Raw genomic sequence first — 11565 nt, forward strand, 5'->3', positions numbered from 1 at the left:
GTTGATGGATGCCGCTTTAATGGGCTCTTGCGTCCCATCAATGCAGCCAATGACGTTTGGAAAGCCTGATATAGCCAAGGCCCGTTAATTGACAACTCACTCAAAGATAATGTCTAGCTTTAGCGCAAGGCAAACTTTGCGCACTGACTGACAAACAGTTGCTATGCTGACATGCGTCTCCAACACTGTACAAACTACCAGGTTAAGTTCAGAGCCTATGTTACTATGGCGACTTACATATCCTGACCATTTTGGAACTGAAATCCCAGGATTACTGCGTACTCTGGGTTAACATACCCAGTTAAGCCAGTAAACCTGCTTTCTGGAATAGCCCCGGTAAGAACCAAACTAGATTTTGTTCAAATCTACACACCCGTGGCTACTGAAAAATGTAAGGTTCATTTAGCAAATGTTATTTTGTTTTTTCGAACTTAATGGTTGGTAATTAGCACGTTTACGATAGCTCACCTGTCGATGTTGGAGTAGAACCACTCAGGTACCTGGCTAGCTCACCTGTCAATGTTGGAGTAGAACCACTCGTAGATGCACCACTTGTGGGCTTTGGGCAGCTTGAGCAGGTTGCGTAGCCGTAGGCCGATCCTCTGAGACGCTCTCTTATCTGGAGTCCCCACGCCCGCCAGCTTCTGTAAGGACACGGACACACACACACACACACACACACACACACGCCACCATCACGCCGGGACCGCTCAACAGAAACACACAACAGGTCATGTCAACCTGATGAAAATGCAGTGTGTGGGTGTATCTAGCTGTGAGACAGAAAATACACACGCCGCACACACACACACACACACACACACACACACACACAGGTCACCAGTATGCCCTCATCAAAGCCTACAGAGCTGGGGATGAAGCTGGCATGAAAACAGCGAGAGCCAACCTGTCCCGTGGCATCAAGGAAGCAAAAAGGAATACACTCACAAGATAACCACCCACTTCAAAGACAGCAGGAACGCGACAAAGCCTATGGCAGGGCATTCAGGCCCTCACGACTACAAGCCCGCGCCACAGAGCTGTGAGAGCAACATCCCTCTGCTCAACAACCTGAACCGCTTTTGCTCGCTTTGAAGCACAAAAAACAGCACCTGCCCACAGAAGACCCATCCCCTACATGAGCAGCCCCTGTGCCTCTCTGCCGACAGCGTGAAGAGGACACTTGCTGCCATCAACACCGTAAGGCAACAGGTCCAGACAACATCCCAGGTCGCGGGCGCTGAAGGACTGTGCAGGGAGCTTTAAGGATGTCTTCACAGACATCTTTAACACTTCCCTGAAGCAAGCCATCGCCCCATCATGTTTCAAAGCTGCCACCATCATACCTGTGTCAAGAAAACTGCTCCATCCTGCTTCAATGACTACCGCCCTGTGGCACTGACACCCATCATCATGAAGTGCTTTGAGCTGCTTGTCATGTCACATATCAAAGCCCTTCTCCCCCACCCTGACCCCTTCCAGTTTGCATACCCGAGCCTGCGTCTACAGAGGATGCAATCTGCTCTGCCCTCCACCCAGCCCTCACCCACCTGGAAAAAAGAGACTCATATGTGAGATTGCTGTTTATAGACTTCAGTTCTGCATTCAACACCATAATACCACAACAACTCATCTGCAAACTTGACAAACTGGGACTCAGTACCTACCTCTGCAACTGGCTACTGGACTTCCTCTGTCAGAGGCCCCAAGTAGTATGTGTTGGCAACAATACCTCAAGCAGCATCACACTGAGCACAGGGGCCCCCAAGGCTGGCGTGCTCAGTCCGCTGCTCTTCACCCTGCTGACGATGACTGCACTGCAACCTAAAGCAACAATCACATAGTGAAATTTGCTGACGACACAACTCTGGTGGGTCTCATCACTAAGGGCTTAATTGAGACTCAATACAGGTTGGAGGTCGACCATCTGACCACGTGGTGCAGGGACAACAACCTCCTGCTGAACGTCAGCAAGACCAAAGAGATTGTTGTTGACTTCCGGAGAGGTCACACCCAACACCTGCCACTGACCATCGACGGTGCTGTGGTGGAGAGAGCGAGCAGCACCAAATTCCTGGGGTGCACATCAGTGAAGACCTCTCCTGGACCACCAACACTGCATCACTGGCTAAGAGAGCTCAGCCGCCTGTACTTCCCAAGTGAAACTCAGGCGCAGCAAGTGCTCCACCAGCCATCATGACCACATTCTACCGAGGCACCATCGAGAGCATCCTCTCCAGCTGTATCGCTGTGTGGGGCGGAAGCTGCACTGAATACAACAGGAAAGCCCTGCAGCATAGTGAACACAGCTGGAAGGATTATTGGTGCTTCTCCCCTCCCTGAAGGACATTTACACCACCCACCCCACCCGCAGAATGCACCAAAATTGTGAGTGATGCAAGTCACCCCGCTCACAATCTGTTTGATCTACTGCCCTCTGGGAAGAGGTACAGAAGCCTGCGCCTCCAAGACTACCAGACTCACCAACAGCTTCATACACCTGCCGTGAAGGATGCTGAACTCTCTCCCTCCTCTCCCCCCTCCACCCTCAGCTACATAACATCCTGGACATTGGACCCAAAAATGGCCGCCTGCACTACTCCACTTGCACACTTGCACACTTGCACACTTGTACACTTTACAACTGGTGTTGTTGTCCTGAAACACAACACTTCTGCTGCTCTTACATAACTTGCACCACTATGCCACTTTCTTCTTACTTAGGTCAAACAGAACTACCCAAGCCTTTTATTGGCCTGAATTTGCACTAGTATTTTTATTGACTGTCTATGCACAATTTCAACCACATTTTGCTGCTCTTATTTTTTCATTATTATATGTGCCCTCTTATTTACTTATTTACTTACTTTTTTGTTTACTTGAATGTTATGTTTGTCTGTGGACCTAAATTGGTAAAATATGTCTTGTCTTCACCGTGGGATAGTGAGAAACGTAATTTCGATCTCTTTGTATGTCTGGAACATGTGAAGAAATTGACAATAAAGCTGACTTTGACTTTGACTTTGACTTTGATCAGGTATCAAAAGGCATTGATGGCTCTAAGGTTACCTCGGGAGCAATAGTGACTCTTTAGGGCACTTCTTCTGTGATTGACCGCTCACCTGAGGGGCGGTGGTGACTCTCTGGCTCCTCCTAGGTGACCGGGTGGGTAACGGCCGCTCCTCCTCCTCACATGACAGACGAGTTCTCTTGGAGCTCCGTGTGGGCTGCCAAACACAAACAAATAAATATAATACACAAACAAATAAACACACATGACATTCAAATACAATACATGAACAAATACATATCATAGCAGGCCTGCACTACAGGTGATGTTCTCATAGCAGGCCTGCACTACAGGTGATGTCTCATAGCAGGCCTGCACTACAGGTGATGTCTCATAGCAGGCCCAAAAAGAGTTGTTCAGCAGTGAAGACCATATGAAATGAACACATTATGCACTTTCTCTCTTTCTAGAGTTTTGAAAGAGGGCTTATTGGTCAGATATATTATATTATATTATTATAAAGATATATTACATTATATTATTATAAAGATATATTGTATTATTATAAAGATATATTATATTATTATAAAGAGGGCTTATTATAAAGACATATTATATTATTATAAAGAGGGCTTATTGGTCAGAAATCTCACCGTCTCCAGAGTGGGCAGATTGCTTCGTCCTCTGGTGTTGTGGGACTTCAGTAAGCTCCCCTCTGGATGCAAACACAGACCAAACCAATCAATCAGGATCAATACGTTATGAGCTAAATGCTCTGGATGCAAACACAGACCAAACCAATCAATCAGGATCTATACGTTATGAGCTAAATGCTCTGGATGCAAACACAGACCAAAGCAATCAATCAGGATCAATACGTTATGAGCTAAATGCTCTGGATGCAAACACAGACCAAACCAATCAATCAGGATCAATACGTTATGAGCTAAATGCTCTGGATGCAAATACAGACCAAACCAATCAATCAGGATCAATACGTTATGAGCTAAATGCTCTGGATGCAAATACAGACACAAACCAATCAATCAGGATCAATACGTTATGAGCTAAATAAGACCAAACCAATCAATCAGGATCAATACGTTATGAGCTAAATGCTCTGGATGCAAACACAGACACAAACCAATCAATCAGGATCAATACGTTATGAGCTAAATGCTTAACAGCTATTACACACAAAGTTATTTGCTATATGTGCACTTCACCTTGCAGACTCCAAATCAGAAAAAGAACTGAACATTGAGCTAAAAAACACAAGTCATTTGCAGTTCACAGACGCCAGCACACCCAGCAATGCCCCCACCCCAGCACACCCAGTAATGCCCCAGCACACCCAGCAATGCCCCCACCCCAGCACACCCAGTAATGCCCCCACCCCAGCACACCCAGCAATGCCCCCCAGCACACCCAGTAATGCCCCCACCCCAGCACACCCAGTAATGCCCCCAGCACACCCAGCAATGCCCCCACCCCAGCACACCCAGTAATGCCCCCAGCACACCCAGCAATGCCCCCACCCCAGCACACCCAGTAATGCCCCCACCCCAGCACACCCAGTAATGCCCCCAGCACACCCAGAGTTATCTGTGCAGTTCGGGCTCATATCGGCCCCTGCGCATGCTCCCAGCCTGCTGCTGGACAACGCAAACTCTCATTCTGCAAAGCACAGACAGAATGCACAGACAACAAACAGAGGGAGAGTTGTGACACGGCCCAGAGGGACCGTCAGTAACAGAACGACGTCTCCATCTCACACACACATAACGCATTTCATTACTATACTGCATCTCTGACACATAAAGCATTTCATTACTATACTGCATCTCTGACACATAAAGCATTTCATTACTATACTGCATCTCTGACACATAAAGCATTTCATTACTATACTGCATCTTACACACACATAAAGCATTTCATTACTATACTGCATCTCTGACACATAAAGCATTTCATTACTATACTGCATCTCTAGTACCAAGAAACCTCTGCATCAAATACCAGAAATTACAGCCTGGGAGTGATGGAAAGTTCAACAGCCATCTGAGAGACTAAAAGAGGATATCAGACAAATATTATGTGTGTGATGGCATTCTGTGATGATAGAGAACAGTCGACCCACCTCTGAGACTGACCAGGGCTTTGGCCGACGAACCTGCAAAGCAAAAGAAAAGCACCTCATGTTGGAAAGTAAAACCACTTCAGATAAATGCGTTGTGTAAAAAAAAGTTATTTACTTACTACTACCGTCTTTCAGAGTTGTTAACCCTGCCCTTTTAAAGTTGTGGAAATAGAAGTATAGGCCTTAGGCTTCCCATGCAGGCTAAACACCACCCCCTATTTTCCCAGTGTCCTTTGGTATGCAAAGTAACATTATTAACAACACAACACTCAATTTTCGTTGACATGTAATTGGCGAAATTGAACATTAGAGATTAGATTTGGTTTTGGCCTTGGAGTCTGGCTGGCTCATATTCAGTGAGGTGAAGTTCCATGAAAGAATTGAGGCTGTCATTTAAGGGCAACTCCACGCAAAACTGTAATATATCCATAACGCCAACTAAATACCATGGCATTGTGTTGGCATTATGCATGTGACAGTTTTGCGCGGAATTGCCCTTAAACGTGAGCACAGGTTTGTCTTTATTTTTTCATAGGCCTATGTGAGAACGATTTCTCACATGCAAGTGGAATAGGGTTAACAGGCTACTAACTCGTTGCAGTGTGCGATATATAACGGGCAGTTCATTTCGCGTTTTCAGAATCAGTCTTCGGATGGAAACTTTCCCATTTCAGCCCGCTGGTGTTCGCGCTCGGAAGCTGTGGTCGCTGACGTTTCCTTTTTGACATTTTCCTTGTCTAGCCTACAGCAAGTGCACACATCAACAATAACAATTAGGCTACAGTGTTCTCGTTGACTGGAATGGAGGGAAATCGGTGATTTTGTTTGATATTGACATGGCAACGAACCGCGAATATAGGCATATTGTGCAGGCTACGGTTACGGAGTCAAGTGAGGTGGAAAGTTATATAAATTAGGCTACTCAGATATAGCTCCATTTTAAAATGAACGAACTAAAATAAAATACATTTAAATTAAATACTCATTAATTATTTTCAAAAGCTGAGCCGCATCAGAGGGATCAAAGAGCCGCGGGTTGCCGACCCCTGACCTAGGCGGTCTAGACAGGGAAGAATATGGATCGTTTGCAGATATGCATAGGCTATTGATTAACGTCCAGTAACTCTTGATTGTGGAAGATATGCAAAAAATACTACCCACACATGTCTAAATGGCTCGTTTAAGTGTTTCCTTTTTTTCCCTTTTGTTATAGTGACAAAATGATTCAACATTCAATTAGTTGTTTACGTTACATTATTGCAAATGTAAACATGTTGCGTAATTTGTGTTCATGTCGTGGGCACACAAGAATAGTTGAGTCTCGAAAATGCCGTTAAAAATTCAGGTAAGTGGCATATCACACTACTTAACGTTGGTCTGAAAACTATAGATATGTGGTTGTCTTGAAAACAAATAGTTCTGTCAATAATAACTATTAGATGGCTTGCTAACACGGTTGTTATTGTTGGTCCGTATCCTAAACCCACCAATGTATTAGCGGGCTCCGATGGGTGTTTGTTGACAGTTTTTAACTTCCCCTCAAATAAAAACTTAAACGACTTTTACTGCTATTTTGAGTTTTGTTTAATGTTTAGTAAAACAAGGCCAGCTACAGATAGGCTCCAAATGAATTATGCACTAACACCTGATGTACCCACTGCCACACCAATATTATTTTTAGTAACTTTAGCTGGCTAGCCCAGTTAGCTGAGAGATATACTTCAGTAAGCCTCCTAGAAAAAGGTTGCTAGCAAGCTAGCAAGATGACAAGCTTGCCAGGGTCCTTAGCTAGCTATCGCTAGCTACTTGTTCGCTCGTTGCATTCATTAGGTGGTTACATGGACCGTTTGTGAACTTGTACACGTCTCTTTACATGTCCGTAACATGTCTTGCTCAGTGGACATAAATATGAGCGGCACAACGATGGGCTGAAATCATTGTTTTGATACTTACTCTCATCTAAAAGCTGCTCCATCTCCGCCATCTTGAATTAGCCGCGCCGCTTTTTCAAAGCGCACCTAGCGGTGTGCATTGTGGGAAAGCGGCAGACAGGGAGGGCTGTTCGAACCGAAAACCCATTGCGGGATTTAATATCACCACTTTATTTTTGATTTATAATGCTGTTTAACAACACGTTTGTAAATTTCTCATTCATACAAAAAAGGCCAGACTTAAAACACGCTTAATTCCTTAAACGCTTGCAGTCGCATTCACCATGGCCTATGGAAAAATCAGCCTTAAACCATTCGCAGGTTGCAAATGTTTCGTTTCCAATGACATGTAACGTTAACTTTACCGGTAAATTATTAGTTGTTCAGTTTGTGGACATAGCTAACAGTACAAATATGTTTAAATTCCATGAAGCGCTTCCAGAAAGCTGAAATTCAGTCCCAAGGGTTCTTCTCATACTAAATAAAAAAAATCATGAGTGTCAGTCTGTTTTCACAATGCTCAGTTGTCTTTTATTATAAGTTTTTATCTAACAAAAACTTTGCTTACTTGTTTAATCTATTACTGTGCCAACTTCAACAGCAAAGGAGAGAGAAAAAACAGCAGTGGAACAGAGCAATGACAAAAAAAGACGTTACTACCGACCGATCAGATTACCTAGTATCAAATACATATTATCAACACATGGCATTTTACAGGAAAAGTTGCTGTCTTCCTTAACAACAAATGAAAGTATACTGCCTTTTTTCTACCAAAATACTATCAAACCTCAGTTTGAACCTTGTTGTAAGGTGGTGTCCTATGAATTTACCAAAGCCTAACAGGATATTACAAATTAAGAAAAACAAAACTCTTTGTTGAGAGACGGAAGACGGAAATAAATGGAAGACTCGTGTTGCCTTGACAATTGATGGGAATAGCTCTTCCCAACTGTATCAAGCAAACTTCTGAGATCATTTAAGTGGGAAAGCAGCTTTGTCCTCCACAGGGTCCTTTCCCCCTGGGTTAAACGGAGGGCGATCCCAACACAGCAAGTAAGGGGAGGCGTGCGGCCATCTTGCTAAGCCTACCCAAAGCTAACGGCAGCGGCTATGAGCCATGTACAAGTATACAGTATCACAAATGAGAAAGCAGGATGGGCAGGTGAGTGTGTTTTGGTAAATTCCTGCCTCCAGTTCCTGGGGATGGCAAGGGTGTGTGGGTGTGAGTGTGTATGTGTGTGTGTGTGTGTGTGTGTCAATGGATTAGGGCCCAGTGGTGGGCAAGTGGTGATGTCCAGGACCACAGGATCCCCATCCCATGGGCTGAGGTCAGAGGTGAGAGGTCAAATGTGAGGTCACCCCTGGCCTCACCACAGGGACGTCTGGTAGTTGAAACGGATCTTCAGCAGGTACTTGAGGTTCACCTGAGCGACGTCGTATACAATGTATCTGAGGAGGAGCAGTTAAGGGAAATATGTCTGGGTAGAGGGGTGTCAGTACCCACACACAGCATCACTATAAACAAACAAACAAAAACAAAAACACAAACATAACATCACCAAAAGCATTTATACCTCCAGAGCATCCATCCATCGTTTCTGTAGCTACGGGTTCATCATAACATGGCATCACCAAACCATGATCACCAAACGCATGATTGTTATAATTTTGTACTACATTCCAAATTAACCCATTTGTATAGCTATCCAATATTCCATCCTATCCATCATTCCAATATTCCATCCTATCCATCATTCCAATATTCCATCTCATCCATCATTTCTGTATCTACAGCTTCATCTTCTAGCTCTCAGTGGAAGAACACTGCCCCTCTTCTCTTGGAATAACTGGTACCTACCTCACCTGGGGGTTGGGGACACACACCTGATCGCGAGGTGTGCACAACGCCACACCTGACAATACCACTGCAATACTAGGTGGAGTACCACTAGATGGCGTTGAGACATGGACAAGAGGTCCCTGACCAGTGGCCCTGCATTGGTGGCATTTATAACCAGCCTGTCTGAATTCCACATGCAGGAAACCCCACGGAAGGCATCAGAACTAAGTATAAGTATAGTATCAGTATAAATACTCTTTTGATCCCGTGAGGGAAATTTGGTCTCTGCTTTTATCCCAATCTGTGAATTAGTGAAACACACACACAGCACACAGTGAACACACAGTGAGGTGAAGCACACAGTAATCCTGGCGCAGTGAGCTACCTGCAACAACAGCGGCGCTCGGGGAGCAGTGAGGGGTTAGGTGCCTTGCTCAAGGGCACTTCAGCCGTGACTACTGTTCGGGGTTCGAACCGGCAACCCTCCGGTTACAAGTCCGAAGTGCTAACCAGTAGGCCACGGCTGCCCCAACTGGCCAACCAAGAGCTGGGGTCAGCTGTCCGGTCAGCCGCCCGTCGGGCCACACAGGAGAGGAAAGGATACTCATTGTACAGCAGGCTGGTGTCCTCGATGTTGGTGGTGGAGCCTTTGCCCAAAGGCACGTCGACCCCATCCAGCTTCACCGTGGCACTGGGGTCCGGGGCAGTTCGGCCAACACCTGGTCAGCATGAGAGAGGGACCGTCAGACACAACACAACCAGCACACCGGGCCAGCAGCAGGCCAGCACCGGGCCAGCAGCAGTCTCAAGCAATACCACCATCAGCTAAGTGACATGGTGTGTCCCAGAGACATTGTATAATATACAATACACAGAGTTAAAATAAGGCAATAGTGCAATACACAGAGTTAAAATAAGGCAATAGTGCAATATACAGAGTTAAAATAAGGCAATAGTGCAATACACAGAGTTAAAATAAGGCAAGAGTACTTGTGGACATTCCCATACATTACAAGGTGGGACTGTTGATATAAAATGTCAGATGACGTATACTGTATGATGTTATAAAATGTCAGATGACGAATCTGTATGTGTTTTGTGTCCTCACCTTTAACACTGTGTTTACCCTTAGGTAATTTGGTGATGTGTGATGCCTTCTTCAGCTCATGCCTGTTGAGAAACATGTGCATAAGCATTTAAACAACCACAAATGCCACATAGACAAACAAATAAAGCAAGCAAGCAAACAAACACACACTTCTAACCAGTCTGTTAGAGTGTCACACACACACACACGCACACACACAGTATGGAACACTCACATGTTGCCGAGGGCGACGTCGGCCAGGAGAATGAGACCGACCGGGTCAGCCTGGGAGGTGTGGCAGTAGTTGGCGCTCTTGGACACCATGTCGGCGAAGTACACACCTTTACCAAACATGTAACCCGTCTGCAAACACACACACACACACACACACACACACACACACACACACATTACCATCCAATGTCTGGCAAGCATTTCCAGTCTTTTGGACACTGGTGGATGTGGGAACGTGCGCGGACCCTGAGCACCACAGCATTCTATAGCGTTCTGCGGTTCTATCGTGTTCTCTGGGTGGACACAATAAAGAGTAAATGGCGGTTCTATAGCGTTCTGTGATTCTATAGCGTTCTGCGGTTCTATAGCGTTCTCTGGGTGGACACAATAAAAGAGTACATGGCGGTTCTATAGCGTTCTGTGATTCTATAGCGTTCTGCGGTTCTATAGCGTTCTCTGGGTGGACACAATAAAGAGTAAATGGCGGTTCTATAGGGTTCTCTGGGTGGACACAATAAAAAGTTAGAGGAAGCAGCAGGTCTTGGCCCAGTCATTAGACCAGGTCCCCACAAACCCCTTTATGCTAAATTCAGCGTATTTACTGAGTGATGGACTCTGCTGTCTGGTCCATGATCACAGTCATAGCCATCTATGGTCATGTATCTATCTGTCGAGTTGTCCACCCAGTGACTGTGGTCATGTATCTATCTGTTGAGTTGTCCACCCTGTGACCGACATGTACCTGTTGAGTTGTCCACCCTGTGACTGACATGTACCTGTGGAGTTGTCCACCCTGTGACTGTGGACATGTATCTATCTGTTGAGTTGTCCACCCTGTGACTGACATGTATCTGTTGATACCTGTCGAGTTGTCCACCCTGTGACTGACATGTATCTGTTGTACTTACCACTGGAGCCTCGGGTGGCGCGATGCGCAGACCCTGCGACAGGATGCCGGCGTAGTTGGTGGTGCGTGACCCGTGCCACAGCAGCTGGCGGTTGTGCAGCTCCTCGAACGGACGGAAGCGCTGGTACTCGCCCTCCCGCACCACCTTAAAGATCTACACAGGAGACATCATTATATTCTCCCGCGCCACCTTAAAGATCTACACAGGAGACCTCATTATATTCTCCCGCGCCACCTTAAAGATCTACACAGGAGACCTCATTATATTCTCAGCCACCTTAAAGATCTACAGGGGAGACCTCATTATATTCTCCAGCGCCACCTTAAAGATCTACACAGGAGACCTCATTATATTCTCAGCGCCACCTTAAAGATCTACACAGGGAGACCTCATTATATTCTCAGCACCTTAA

At 45.6% G+C, this 11565-nt stretch overlaps 2 protein-coding genes and 1 long non-coding RNA gene across 4 annotated transcripts in view; all 3 read right to left on the bottom strand.

The window, feature by feature from the left end:
• lin9 (lin-9 DREAM MuvB core complex component) overlaps positions 1 to 7178 on the bottom strand; it is a 23933-nt gene extending 16755 nt beyond the window's left edge. The window contains exons 1-5 of one of the 2 annotated variants that reach the window (XM_048250098.1): positions 7107 to 7178; positions 5154 to 5186; positions 3664 to 3725; positions 3123 to 3227; positions 514 to 641 (exon numbers count right to left, since the gene is read on the bottom strand). In XM_048250098.1, the coding sequence (XP_048106055.1) occupies positions 514 to 641; positions 3123 to 3227; positions 3664 to 3725; positions 5154 to 5186; positions 7107 to 7137 (359 nt within the window). In that variant the 5' untranslated portion in view covers positions 7138 to 7178. Of the gene's footprint in view, positions 1 to 513; positions 645 to 3122; positions 3228 to 3663; positions 3726 to 5153; positions 5187 to 7106 lie in introns of both variants that reach the window. The other variant, XM_048250097.1, reaches the window with a different exon arrangement.
• Positions 7179 to 7592: 414 nt separating this feature from the next.
• The window catches only part of parp1 (poly (ADP-ribose) polymerase 1), a 26759-nt gene continuing 22786 nt past the window's right edge, over positions 7593 to 11565 (bottom strand). The window contains exons 19-23 of the mRNA XM_048249728.1: positions 11154 to 11306; positions 10247 to 10374; positions 10033 to 10094; positions 9529 to 9643; positions 7593 to 8533 (exon numbers count right to left, since the gene is read on the bottom strand). Of these exons, the coding sequence (XP_048105685.1) occupies positions 8452 to 8533; positions 9529 to 9643; positions 10033 to 10094; positions 10247 to 10374; positions 11154 to 11306 (540 nt within the window). The 3' untranslated portion in view covers positions 7593 to 8451. The remainder of the gene's footprint in view (positions 8534 to 9528; positions 9644 to 10032; positions 10095 to 10246; positions 10375 to 11153; positions 11307 to 11565) is intronic.
• Positions 11314 to 11565, bottom strand: part of LOC125299028 — an 891-nt gene continuing 639 nt past the window's right edge. The window contains exon 3 of the long non-coding RNA XR_007194301.1: positions 11314 to 11409. This is a non-coding gene — a long non-coding RNA (uncharacterized LOC125299028). The remainder of the gene's footprint in view (positions 11410 to 11565) is intronic.

The sequence above is a fragment of the Alosa alosa genome, chromosome 8 (genome assembly GCF_017589495.1).
Source record: "Alosa alosa isolate M-15738 ecotype Scorff River chromosome 8, AALO_Geno_1.1, whole genome shotgun sequence".
NCBI classification, from domain to species: Eukaryota; Metazoa; Chordata; class Actinopteri; order Clupeiformes; family Clupeidae; genus Alosa; species Alosa alosa.